The sequence below is a fragment of the Silurus meridionalis genome, chromosome 17 (assembly GCF_014805685.1).
Source record: "Silurus meridionalis isolate SWU-2019-XX chromosome 17, ASM1480568v1, whole genome shotgun sequence".
Taxonomy (NCBI): domain Eukaryota; kingdom Metazoa; phylum Chordata; class Actinopteri; order Siluriformes; family Siluridae; genus Silurus; species Silurus meridionalis.
Genome location: NC_060900.1, coordinates 4,913,338 through 4,927,501, shown reverse-complemented (window position 1 = coordinate 4,927,501; position 14,164 = coordinate 4,913,338). Strand labels below are relative to the sequence as shown.

At 37.9% G+C, this 14,164-nt stretch overlaps 1 protein-coding gene across 2 annotated transcripts in view; it reads left to right on the top strand.

The window, feature by feature from the left end:
• Nucleotides 1–13,865, top strand: part of sorbs3 (sorbin and SH3 domain containing 3) — a 48,640-nt gene extending 34,775 nt beyond the window's left edge. Inside the window, exons 10-22 of one of the 2 annotated variants that reach the window (XM_046870772.1) lie at nucleotides 1,359–1,418; nucleotides 1,589–1,705; nucleotides 3,308–3,360; nucleotides 5,830–5,945; nucleotides 7,687–7,745; nucleotides 7,832–7,878; nucleotides 9,218–9,332; nucleotides 9,426–9,551; nucleotides 9,626–10,090; nucleotides 10,204–10,307; nucleotides 10,404–10,510; nucleotides 11,868–12,009; nucleotides 12,066–13,865. In XM_046870772.1, the coding sequence (XP_046726728.1) occupies nucleotides 1,359–1,418; nucleotides 1,589–1,705; nucleotides 3,308–3,360; nucleotides 5,830–5,945; nucleotides 7,687–7,745; nucleotides 7,832–7,878; nucleotides 9,218–9,332; nucleotides 9,426–9,551; nucleotides 9,626–10,090; nucleotides 10,204–10,307; nucleotides 10,404–10,510; nucleotides 11,868–11,929 (1,431 nt within the window). In that variant the 3' untranslated portion in view covers nucleotides 11,930–12,009; nucleotides 12,066–13,865. The remainder of the gene's footprint in view (nucleotides 1–1,358; nucleotides 1,419–1,588; nucleotides 1,706–3,307; nucleotides 3,361–5,829; nucleotides 5,946–7,686; nucleotides 7,746–7,831; nucleotides 7,879–9,217; nucleotides 9,333–9,425; nucleotides 9,552–9,625; nucleotides 10,091–10,203; nucleotides 10,308–10,403; nucleotides 10,511–11,867; nucleotides 12,010–12,065) is intronic. The other variant, XM_046870773.1, reaches the window with a different exon arrangement.
• The last annotated feature ends 299 nt before the right edge of the window (nucleotides 13,866–14,164 follow it).

Here is a 14,164-nt window from a genome sequence, read left to right as displayed (position 1 = left end):
CTCAAAGGAACGTTGAACCATCTTAAGCACTGTGCTTCCGAGCTCGTCTTCCTCATCCGACTGAGACAAATGATTTTCTTTCTTTCTTGTCGAAACAAACCTACAAAATGACAATGAGAGACAAACCGAAAGACAAAGAGAATTCATTTAGTTCTAGTAGTGTTTTTGTTGCATTGTGAGCCACTCGTCACAGTTTGCTCGTTAGTCAGGTCATGCTCCAGAAGCAGAAAGAAATGGATTCATTGTTCTCGCCCTCCTCCAAACAGAGCTGTCTTGTGATCACGATTAGGCACATTATCCGAGTTATCCCCCTGTCTGATCCCAAAGCATTCAGCAAGCTCAGCCATTAGTCCGCTCAGACACCAGCCCAGGCTGCTCCTCCCTAAGAATAATCAGAGACGCCTTTTTTAAGACGGAATTATCTTTATGAGCTGATTTGATTGCTCCGGGATGGATGAGGATGGCTGCTGTTGGCTCTGTACAGCTCTCATTATGCCAGGGTCTTAAGACTGGCTTTTCACTAGATTTTACGGGACGTTTAATTGTTGAAATCTAATGTTAAATGTTGCATTTACGGTGTGATTAGGCAAAGTTGTTGGGCTTTTACTGCGAATAAGTGCAACATAGAGTTTAGGTTCTTGCATTCCTGAAGTGGTAATGAGTTTCTATTTATAAAGGCTTCACATGGATATATATTAAACATTATTGCCTCCAGTTATCAAGCTCTAAATAACTAAAAATCTCTTAAACACACATTTTAAAAGGACACTCGAGTCCACAAGGACTCGATAATTACTCAGGAATGTGCACTATCTTGTTACATGTAGTAAAGTTTTATCTTTGAATGTAATAATGCATGGTAGAATAGAGCTAGTTAAAGGCTTTTGCTAGAAATACACATTGAACATTAAAAATGGAATTGATACAAATAACTGAATTACTTGACAAATAAAATCTAATGCATTGCATAAGTATTCACCCCCCCATCTGAACATGTAGTGGGAGCCTCGAATTAGCATAAACATTAGGATCCAGATGTGAAAAGTTGACCCTGTCTTAAGTAAGAAGACCTGCAGCTAAAATTGGTGATTTTTTTTTGTTTGTTTTTTTTGGAGGGTGAGGGGTGGGGGCAGAAAGACAAACAACCTACGAAGGTGTATGGAGGATTATTTTGTTCAAATACATGTTGCACCTTTAAATGTTGTAACTTAAATGGTAATTTACCCAAATTAATCCCTGCATCCATTTTCATGTGTGAAAGACTCAAGAGGGCAAATAGTTATGCAATGTACATAAGCTATAGTTTCATTTTTATTCAATCATCATTTAATCAGTGATTTAATTTGTTTTTGTCACAGTCACTGAGACAACCACCGGTCCACCACCCTCCTGAGAGAGCCCACTCTCCGTCCATAGAGGTGGGTGTGAAGAACAACTGTTGCAAATAAACGAACCTGACAAAATATATTAAAAAACATCTTGGAGATGGGAGAAGTAAAACTTTGCTGTTTGCTTTTCAGTGACCTCTTAGTTCTCCTGTCACACTTTTTGATTTGTTCCTCTCCACATGTGTGCTTTGTTTTTTCAGGCCACTCTGGTGTCGGAGCTAAACCGCTTCGAGGCAGAGCTGGACTCAGACATCCGTGGCCTAGAGAGAAAGCTGTCTCTGAAGCAGCAGCAGCCACAGCGGCGAGGCAGGGGTGAGGTACTGACCCTCCCCTCAACACACTCTGATCCTCCAAGACCTCCTCTTTTTTATCCACTTTAATGGTTAATCGGTCCTTATTTATCCAGACACTCCTGATTTTCTACAGAAATCCAGTTCTCTTCCTGTTTCAACCTGGATATGGATATGAGTAAATAAGGATATAAAATAATTCTAAGATACGATTATATTGCACATACTGGTACTTCTAATCAGTTTTCTTATCAAGAAAAGAATTAGAGAGGTTTCTATGGTCAGACAAACACAAGGCATTACATTAGGTTAAAGGTTATACAGTAATTCAATTCAGACTGCACTTTAGCACTTCTACTGTACCTATCTTCAGTCTCCAATGTGTCTAGACTATAAAATTCGTGTCTCACAATAAGCACTGATTTGCATTCCTGACCGAATCATTTTGCGTTGTAAACTTTTGATCCTGTTGCACATTTTCCCTAAACCTTTATTGTATTTCCTTCAGTAATGCCTTGCATCAAATAGAAATTCACACCAATGATTGATCTTTCTTGTTTTTTAATGATTTAATTTAGTAATTTTTGGGACACTTGACTTTTCCAGCCATATGTGGTCCTTATCCAAACTGTAACCACAAAGCTGAAAACACACAGCTATATATAATGATTATTGATACATATTCCATGTATTTGAACTAGAAAACCCAAACCTGTTTTAGATTTGAAGGCCCACCACTGAGTAGCTGACTTTACTAGCACTCTTGTGGCTGAATGGTTAACTCGTTAAAAAATACCACAAGTCTCTGTGGTTTTGTAAACTAAAATTCTGTTTTTAATATAATTAAATGGCAAAATTGAAAATGTTTTGCATATTTGGAAGGATTGTGTAGCTTCTTAGCTAGGGCTTTAATGCAGTATTTTTTGTTTTGGGTATTTAAAGCAAAAGTAGACGTGAAAGAGTCTTATCCGAAAGATTCTTTTTCTATCGTTTTTTTTTTACATTTTTTTACTAGCATGTTGAACACACTTTGGTTTTGACAGTTCCTCACCCTCAGCTACATCTCTCAAATTTATCAGTGGTATCCTGTACAGAGAGAGCATTTATTTTTGCTTAACTCCCACTTATGCACTAATTTATAATTTTTTTAGAGCATACATAAAGCGAGCCTATCTTTACTGTGTCTAATACTGAATGCATGTTATTTCACATGGTCTTTGTCTCATGAGTTTTATATCTGACTGCTCTTTCAAAAGTAAAAATCTCTCATTCAGTTAGATTTTTTCTTTTCTTATTGTGTCCCACATGATCCCAGTCCTGATGTTCAATTCTCGTTTCACCCAGATGTCTTTTGAACCTTTTTAGACATCTTTCTAAACACAAACAACAATAATGCACACTAAATTCATGTCTACTGTATATGTGTATCTGTTCTTATGAACTGAATGTGCAGTGTGTAGGACCCAGGGGAGCCTTTTGGGCGGGTACAGTCATGCTGCTCTTTCTTCAACTCTGCATTCTTGTGTATGTTTGTGTGTGTGTGTGTGTGTGTGTGTGTGTGTGTGTGGGTGTGTTTAAGAGGTAAGTAGTTAAATGGGCTGGACTTACTTTGGTCTTCTGTATTCACAGGGTGAAAAGAACACTGCAGGAGCAACGCCATCTGGGAAAGGACCAGACTACAGGTGTGTGTGTGTGTGTGTGTGTGTGTGTGTGTGTGTGTGTGTGTGTGTGTGTGTGTGTGTGTGTGTTTGTGTAGTCAATATTTATTAGAAAGTTGCCACATTGTCATGTTATCAGTTGAAGCTTGTATGTATTGTAGGTTCTGCAGATATTGTTATTTTTTGCCTCAATATTTTGCATGATTTTGATGTATTGTTGCTGTTCTTTTTCCAATTTAACTGTATGTGTCCTGGACAGCTAAGCAGCACATATTTCCTGTTTATAATTTAATTATTATTTCCTATGTGGTGCAACATAGACTTAGTCTTATTTACCTACTTGTCGTTGTTGTTAATGATGATTCAGGGAGTGTGACAGTCTCCTGCCACAATTGGTTAATTGTTGACAAGCTCTGGCTTGCAGCCTAAATACCAGAACCCCTGCCGAGGTGTGTGTGTGTGTGTGTGTGTGTGTGTGTGTGTGTGTGTGTGTGTGTGTGTGTGTGTGTGTGATCGCAGGTTTATAAACTAGGTTTATGTGGGAGGAAGGGTTTTGGCTTATTTTTTGTACAACTTTACAGTATTTGTTAAAATGATGCATAGTATGCAGTACATGATGGAATAAGTAGGGTATGGTTGGACAGAATAAGTAAAGTAGGATTGGTTTGGCTTATGTCTTTTTTTATAATTAGACTGGGTAGAATAGGATTGGGTGAGATTAGATATGACTAAAAAGTGGGATAGGTTGAGACAGGATAGGGTAGGTTTATGATTGGAACGAATGAACAGAGTAGGATTGGCAAGATGAGATATAATTGGACAGAATGGACAGAGTAGGATTGGGAGGGTAAGATTCCACTAGAGCTGGCAATCATTCCGACTGGGTATGGTGAGAATGGATTGGATTCCTGGCTTCTCTGTTTTAGTCAGTCATGAGATTGGACAGGGTATGGTAGGATCGCAGTAGATTTCTAGTTCTAGTGTTTAAGACACTCATGGATTGGATGGATAGGGTGAGATTTGATAAGATTTTTGGCAGTAACCATTCATCCACTCTCTTGGACTCTTTTTCCAAAAGTCAAGTTCATGCCTTCAGACTTGCCTGTAGCCCTACAGTCTGGAGCAAAACCCTGAATATATCTCACCTTCCCTTAGACACATTTTTCAGATTCTCTCCACCATTGTAATTGCATGTGAACATGATCAGGTCTTCTTGGCCTACTTTTCTTTCTCAAACCACTTCCTCCATTATTAAACAATGTAATCTATATGAAAAAAAAACACAAGATGAAGGACATGCCTTTAGTTTTACTGCTTCCTCTTGTCTAGAACATTAACCAGCTTCAGGGAGGAAAACGTATAAACACTTGTTTGAGTTCCATTAATGCGCTAACTCCCCTCCATTAAAACTGCTTAATAAGTGCTTTGTAAATTCAGTGTGCAACATATTGCAGTGCTGCTTCTGTGGAAAAAAAAGTAGTTCAACAATGGACCGCGGTAATAATGGTAAAGGATGTTCTTGTCCAACCTTCTGCCTTTAAAACATTTTGACAGCAAAATCAGCAGTTTGCTTGTCAGTAGTTAAACGACACTCGGAGATGACGGGGTTCCCTTACATAACGTTCCGTGTCTTGTTATGTAACGATAAGCCCATTGTCTTAGACCAAGCAAAGGAGATCCTGTGTACAAGTTCATCTGAGTTACGCATTAGGTTTGGGTTGCGTTTAGGAAGCATGAGTTAGCATAACATACAGGACGATGCCAAGAACGTCTACATGTAAAATGGGGGTCTTTTTCGTTTCAAATGTATATCTGCTTACTGTCAAAACAAATTTACTTCAGAACGTAAACGTCTCCTAAACAATCCCACTCATTTATCAAACTGGATCCAAACTGATTTCTTTGTAAATCATTCGCAGGAGCGTTTACATGAAATCGGGGGCATTTGTGAGGATCCAGTTAGTTCATGATAGCTTGTGTGTTCTAAATGAGACTGTGTGTTTGTGAAAATGGGTTTATGGAAAGATCTGGAATGATCAGCTTCACATTTTTTTTATTTTGCTAGTTAAAGTTTTATAGATGGATTACTTTGTCAAGTTTATTTTTTTTAATAGTAAGGTGAATGTATTGAAAGTATTGTAATTTTAATGAAAAAAATCACAATTGCAATATAATTAAGCAAATAAGGCATGAAAAGGAGGACGAATTAGTAGGCGATGCAGTGGCTGAGTTGCATTACTGGAAATTTTTGTCAATGCTATGGTTTGGCAATGTGATTTTATTGTTTTTTTTTGTTTTGTTTTTTTTCGTCATCTTTCTGTGAAGTTTTGCAAGTGTCATATCATTACATATATATAAGAGTACAAAGAAAATGTCCTGATTTGCAAATCTAGTGGGAATTCTTAGTTCGGTTTCTTCTACAAACATTTAAACATAACTTTACTTTTAAAAAAATCTCATCTTTTATTCTCCCTCTCTTCAATTTTCTCCCAGCTACCTGATTGGAGAAAAGCACCTTGGGACAAAAGATAAAGCTAGTGCCTATCCAAGCCATCCCACCAAGCCTTGCACAGGCGTTCAGCAAGCGCCTATTATCACATATGCTAATGGTAAGATGTGACTGTTTCCTATCTGCTGAGCTCGTATCCTCTCACTATCATTCTGGCCAAAAATAAGCAAAAATAAACACTGCCATCGTGTTTTGAAGTTTTCAGTCACAAGAGGATGTAGTACAAAAGGACAGGTTTCATTCCAGGCTTTTTAGGTGACAAGTGTGGGAGTCTGAGCTGATTTACACGATTATATACACGAGTATATACACGATGCAAATTCTAAGTAATCCATTTTGGGCATCTTCCATTGGTGAAGCTCTGTTTCTTTTTAAACATAATTTGGTGTACAGAATCAAAACAACAACAAATTTTGCCTCTGTCTAACTTCTAACAGATTGGCCTTTATATCTATATATATATATATATATATATATATATATATATATATATATATATATATATATATATATATTTTTTTTTTTTTTATAACAAACTTTTTCACTGTTAATTTGCTTCCAGGAACCCGGAAAAGGATTTCTGCCTCTTTATTGTTTCGGGTTTCCTTACCTCAGGGTGGTATCTGATCAACACTGATACAAACAGAGCTCTGTGTAAGAGAGAGAGAGAAAGGAAAAGAGAGAGAGAGAGAGAGAGAGAGAGAGAGAGAGAGAGAGAGAGAGAGAGAAACAGCATTATAAACACTGAGTTGTCTCTAAATGGTCTATTTATGGTTGAATGGAGAAATAATTTTCGATCAAGCGAAACGTTATTTTGTACCTTAAGGAAAGTCTGAGGAAAGGGTCATCTAATGTCTACAATGACTTCCCCTAATACTGTTCACCATCAAGTACCATCAAGTTCCACCCTGAAGCTTTGTTCAGATTCAGATATCACAGATATCATGTTTTACACATTTTACTTTTGGTTAAGACTGATTTCCATGAAATCCACATTAGGTTTGTGTCACTAGGAGAAAAACTTCACCTACATCATCACACACACACACACACACACACACACACACACACACACACTCACTCTTTTTTTATTGAAAAGCCATTTTTACCTTATAACGGTGAAACAAACTGTGGCATTAATAACAAACTGTGGCAATATAAGAGCATTATATAAGGCGACTCTGTCTATCCATCTACTCCAATATGGGAGTTTAAAACTCGAAATTGTCAAGTTGTAAGTCAAATGTTCGAGAAAAAACAATTTTGGAGAAGAAAACTCAGAAGACTGCAAGAAAAAACACAAATGTATGAGAAATAAACTTAGTATTGTGTTGTATTGTGAAAGTAAAACTCAAAAATCTACACTTTGCAAAGTGACATCACTTGTTTTGCATTATGTCTGGAGTGGAAGTGGATCTAATAAAACGTTACTTTTCCCTTCGATTAAAAATCTTTTTTTTTTCTCATAACCTTCTTAGTGTTTTTTTCTCATAGATGTGTATTTTTTCCCGCAATGTATAAATAATAATTATTTTTTAATAAAATTAATGTTTTAAACTTGAAAATTTTGACTTACAACTTGAATTTAGCCAAAAACAATGCATAGATTTAAATCAAATCTATTTATTTAGATTAGTTTGTGATAAAATCTGAAAGTGTGAAGATTACTGTGACTGACTTTGTCACACAGTTTTTTCAAACTTTAAACGTTTTATTCTAAGCACAACCTTTCAGTAATTCGAGATTTGTGTTTTGTAATCAGATTGTAGAAGCACTTTCATGTTGAATATCCAAAGTATTGGTTTTAACTTTTTTCTTTGTTCTTGGTTTTGCTCTGGCAGACAGAACAGAGTGTGTGCCTGCAGACATGGACTTCCTTCCTAAGAGAGAGGAGAAAAAGGTATGAAGGTGTTTCGAGGTCTGGGGTTGGTCCATACTGGTTAGCCCATTTGTTTGATAATGTTTTTTTTCTGTTTATGGTTACAGATGAAAGCAGCACGAGCCAAATTTGATTTCCAAGCCCAGTCACCTAAGTAGGTGTAAACATACAAGCTTCATATATGTAGCTTCTCTCACACTACAGTATATTAACAAATATCACAAAATAAACAGGAAGGGTGGATCAGCAGTGTGCATTTATTACAGACTGAACACCCATTCACCATGTGTGTGAATAGACATGAACGTGTGAAATTCTACAGGCCCACACGATTCAGCTGTAACTCAAAACTAGATTCTTTTCCGTCTAATAATAAGTTCTCCAATAGATGGCAGTGTTTCTTTATGGATGAGAATGTATCAGGCGGGGAAAATCTTCACACAGGTTTTGTCCAGTGCCTTCTCATTATCAAGGATTTATAAGAAACCATCTGTATTTCACATCTTGTTTTCAATTTTAAACAAGAATTGTTCATATACAGTATACCACAAGTGCAGGATTGATAAAACACTGATCTGATTGGTTTACATTTGTTGGTGAATTTTCTGAAAGAGCAGCTTAGATCTTAAAGCCAGCTGCAAGGTTTATATTAATGCACTCTAATACATTATATGTAGTAACAACTTACACTTGAGGGGTGAACATTTAATATAAAAAATATAAGAATAGATGGATCAAGGGGGGTATCCAGTTTAAGTACTTTTTTCTTGGGAAACTACTAAAGGCAGAAAACATTGATATTTGTGCATTTGTTACTTATATATACATCACTTTTTTTCCTTTAAGAGGAAAAAAATAGGGATGGTTGCTAAAGGAATGATTGCTAATGACTGCTATAGGTGTGACTGCTATAGTATGTACAGTGTCATGAACATTCCAAACCACTGAAAATGTAACCAATAATAGATAAATAATTATAGTTGCACTTGTGATATGAGACGGCTTTATCAGGTTACACCATTGAAGTTAACCAGGCAGTTCAGCACTCAGTTTATAATTATTGCATTATTATATCAGCTGGGTTGGATCCCCGGTCAGGGAACCAACCCCAGCCATTAGGGTTGCACAAGCCTTAGTGCCGGTCTCAAGCCCGGATAAATAGGGAGGGTTGCGTTAGGAAGGGCATCCAGCGTAAAAACGTGCCAAATCAAACATGCGGATGATCCGCTGTGGCGACCCCTAATGGGAGAAGCCGAAAGAAAGTTTTTTATATCAGTTGTGTTCATTACTAGCCTTTTTGTCCCATCTGGGTTTTCACCTACCCCTGAAGACCTGCTTTCTCCTAACACATCACTAATTCTTGTTCTACAGTTATTTGTTCCCTGAATTGAATAATTAGATTTCCATATAATGAGAAAAAAAACCTTGATCTTAATGAAATCCATGATTCCACTTCATGGCAGCATATTTTAATTTTTGACCTTGTTTCCCAGAGAACTAACCCTGCAAAAGGGTGATGTGGTATACATTCACCGTCAGGTTGATGGCAACTGGTATGAAGGAGAGCATCATGGGAGAGCAGGGATCTTTCCTACCAGCTACGTCGAGGTATATGGGCATCTCCTTGTGTTTGCCGTGGTTACCTGACTGTGAAATCTAGTTATCTTAGCTCCTTATTCATCCTCTCTTCCATCTAAACAGATCATTCCTCCGACCGAGAAGCCAGTGCCAATAAAGTCTCCCAGTGTACAGGTGCTGGAATACGGTGAGGCCGTGGCTTTGTTCAACTTCAACGCCGACTTGCCGGTGGAGCTGTCATTCCGGAAGGTACAGGCTTTATTGTCAGAATTACACTATTTATGCATAGTTTGTCCAACATATGTAAACACAATCTCTTTTAGGGCGAGGTGATCTCCATAACACGACGTGTGGACGATCAGTGGTTGGAGGGTCGGGTCCCAGGCACTGCCCGCAGCGGCATTTTCCCCGCCAACTACGTGCAGGTCAACAAAATGCCCCGCACCAAAACCACCGATGACCTTTCACCCTGCCCACTCTCGCCCCTCTCCCCTCACTGCACCCAGGCTCCGCTTTCACCTCACGCACGCACCAGCCAATCACGCTCCCCCCTGTCACCCACACACCCTCTCGCCTCCACCAAACAGCCGTCCAATTACTTTGTGTACTCGCCTGGCCCCGCGTCACCCACTCCACCCAACAGCCACAGGAGTTTCTCACCTTCAGCATGCAGCACACTGGAGAGAGAAGCAAAATCCCCTGTTTCACCGTCTGGTCATGTCCTGGTGTCTTCACAGGGCCCAGGACTAGCAGCGAACATGAACCCAAGGCCTTTGTATTCTTATCAGGTACCAAGATGTGGTTGATGTTTGTGGTGTTAATCCTTATAAGTTTATATTCAGTGAAGATTTTTCATCCCTGATGATTATTTATGGTTTATTCTTGAAATCTCTTTGAGTAGGATGGCTCCAGGACAGACTCTCCTCAGTCTTATACACACATCAAAACTCCACTAGCCACAACTTCCCAGGTCAACAGCAGCACTACGGTCATACCACGACAACCGTAAGTCACTCGGAGGGATCGGACTAATATGATTAATCTGATTATGATAATCATTCCTGAGACAAATGCATTCCCTAACCTTTGTCTCTTTATTAGATATAAGGCAGTTTACAACTACAAGCCCCAGAATGGAGATGAGCTGGAGCTGATGGAGGGGGACATTGTTCAGGTGATGGAGAAGTGCGATGACGGCTGGTTTGTAGGTAAATATCTCTGACGTAATGGAAAGCTTGCCTGATTTTCCAGCCTGGCTGAAGATTATGTATATTTTTTTACTTGCCTGCCCTCTAGAGGATACTATTTGTTACTACATCATTAGTAAATCCGAACGTGTAATATAAAATCAGATCTTGTTTCGATCAATCTTAAGATTGTGACAGAAATTGTTGCATTATGCAATCACATCGAGATCTACTAGAATCAAGGGATATTGTTCCTATGATGTGAGCTTGCTTGAGCCTCCAACTCAGTTAATATGCCAAATAAACAAACTTAGTGTCAAGATAATGATAAAGCTAATTTATCTTTAAATTGTATGTTTTTTGTCTGCTATAAATCAAGGCTTAAATTGATTATTGTCAAGATTAAATCAAAGAATGCTAAGATACACTTGAGGTCGATAGAATAAAAAATTAGGTTAGGCAGGATTAGATTACCTCAAGTTCAGGATTACATTTAAGATTGCTAAAATTAAATTGAGGCTTGATATTGAGTGAAATTATGCACAGTTTGCTAGGATTAAATCAGGCTTTGCTGGGATTAGCTCAAGGTTCGCTGTGGAGAAGTTAAAGTTTGCTCGGTTTCAATTGAAGCTTGGTATGGTGAAACTGAGGCTCAGCTTCGAATTATTGAGATTGCAAAACAAGGTTAGCTGGGATTAGCGACAAGGTGGGTCAATGAATAGAGATTTGTTGGGATCGAATTGAAGGTTGCTATGAGAAATCGAGGCTTGCTAGCATTAGATTGCTGGTATTGCTGTAAATTGAGGTTTGTTAAGATCGGATTGTGGTTTAAAATAGGAATAAATGGAGACCTTGTATAATTAAATGTAAGTACTCTGGAGTTAAATCTAGGTTTGCTGGGATTCAATTGAGAAAGGATTAAATCTAGGTTTTATAGAATGAAAACTATTTTAGCTTGGTTTAACTAGATTTTTGACAGGATTAAATCATGGTTTTTAGGATTTCATCAAACCTCGCTGGGATTAAGTAGAGGTTTGGCAGGATAAATCAAGGTTTTCGAAGATTCAGTCTAAAATTGCTAGGATTAAGTAGATGTTTGGCAGAATTAATTCAAGGTTTTTAGGATTCAATTAAAGCTTGCTGGAATTAAGTAGAGGTTTTGCTGAATTGAATTAAGGTTTACCAGGATTCAGTCTAAAATTGCTGGGATTAAGTATAGGTTTGGCAAAATTAAATCAAGGTTTTCTATGATTTAATCAATGCTTGCTGGGATTAGTTACTAAGGTTTGCAAGGATTGAAATGACGATTGTTAGATAACGTCAGTGAAATGTCTGGCTTGAATTGTTAGTGCTGATGGTGAACCTCTTCTCCTCTTAGGTACGTCTGAGAGGACCCGAGCATTCGGAACGTTTCCTGGCAACTATGTGGCACCTGTTTGAACATGAACAAATGACTTGGCACCTTCACTACTTCTGCAGTCCCACTCACTTTTTTTACCATATACGGACACACACACACACATATATATATATATATATATATATATATATATATATATATATATATATATATATATATATGTATATGTATGCACAATCAATCATCAATCTGTCTATCATCATCTTTCACTTTTCAGCCACTGAACTGGTTTGCATGCCCATACAACATGCACTCCTTGACATTTTGAGCACTTGTGTGTGTGCATGTGTGTGTGCGTGTGTGCGTGTGTGTGCGTGTGCGTGTGTGTGTGTGTGTGTGTGTGTGTGTGTGTGTGTTTTCACAAGCACTCATTGGATGTAGCGGCAATGGCAAAGACACTGTGTCAAGGCAGCTCGCTTGCTTTTAAAGCCACAAGTGACTGATTTAAAAGGTGGCCATGGGTATGGTTTGGACTGGACTGCTGCCAGAGAGACTCAAGATAGAGCTCCTTATCCTCCACGTGTTTATTTAGCAGTACATCCTGTGTTTGACATTTTGGTGTAAAAATTTCCTCCGTCCTGCATTTCAGATCTGTAACAGTAACAGCGGGGCTCTGTGAACAATCCCGGAGGACACTCATCTGGATAAACAAACTTTTTCACGTATCATGATCATTACAAATGTAGTTGTTTTGTATTTTTTTTTAATGCTGGCTTGGCTAAAAAAAAAAAAAAAAATTGCAACACAATTATGCAAATCCTTACCTGCTAAAGCTTTGCCTATGTGTAGTATGTATTAATGCTGTGTATCTCAATATTTTGCCCGAGGCACTATTGAAGGATCAACTCACTTGGCAGCATTCTGGGGATTGTTGTCATTTTTCTGAGCTCGTGTAGTAACTCGTGAGAGAAGGTGCTTCAGTTTCTGCATTTCATAAAATTAAAGCTTGGACAGGTCTGTAATGTGTGAGCTAGACTTTGATAGCTCGGAGCTGTATGTCAGAACAGCGAAATGTGATTGCCTAGATAACAAAAAAAAACTAGTCCTGAAAACGTATGTTGATAGATCATCATTAGATGTTGAGTAGAGACCGAATGCGCTATGACCGATCCTTGCTGTGCGTCATAAAGGGTATGGCTCTGTCAATAAAATTGGGCATTCCTTTATAGAAAGCACATCTTAGCTGGAACTTTTTTTCCATCAATCTGATTTGGTGAAAAAACAGTAAATTTGATGTGGTTGGTTTTTTTTTTTTTTGGTTAAGTTGTAAGTTGTTACCACTATGACCTTTTTACACAAGCTTGAGCCATTCAGACATGGTTTGGTTGTCCATTCAGGGGAAACCATTGCAGTTATAATTGACCACACACGAATCCATTCCTACAAGAAAGTTAATGAGGTTAACAATATCAAACCCTGTTGTGACGTGATCCTCGTTTGTCATTGCAATACTGAAGTGACCACTAAATTTCATTCCGAAATCGTAAATGTTCTCCGAACAATGAAGCGAAAGGCGACAAAACTAAAGAAAAAGGACGTTTTTCCATCTTATTATGAACAGGAATGTAACCATGTAATGTACGTATATACAGCAATTGTGGCACAATGTTATCTCATCATCCCTGCCATTTTCATTTTGAACGAAAAAGCGACGTCGAAATAAACGTGCCTCACATTTGTAGTCATGATTTCTCAGAGGACTAAGACCACATGTTATAATGAGATGGTTAGGTTACACTAGACAACGATCAACACGTGTATGTGGTTGTATTGTGTCGGATACTTCTCTCTAACTCAAGTATTATTTCTTTTTTTTTTGAGACTGTACAGATAACAGTTATCCAACTGCAAGAAAATATAATATATTTTTACTGATTGCACAGTGTATTTCAGTAGCTATGGTACTCACAAATTTTTGATAACCATCAAATAAATGCATCATGTGCTGGAAAATGATACAGTTGCTTTTTTTTTTACATTTATAAAAACATCACAGGTTTAAAGAAAGCGAACTGCTAATTTTTTTCATGCCTTGTGTTTGTGTATGAAATAACTAATAGGCTTGTCTTTGCTTATATGTTTTACTTGTAACTATGACAAAGGAGATGGAAACACTTTTAGCAGTTTCAAAGGAACACAGCTGAATTCTTGAAAGCTTAGTAACGTTTTTCTTAAGGAGTTTATAGTGAAAGCTCAAAATGGAAAGAGTGAAACTAATTCAAAAAGAGAAACTAGATAGACAAGAGTATTGGGAC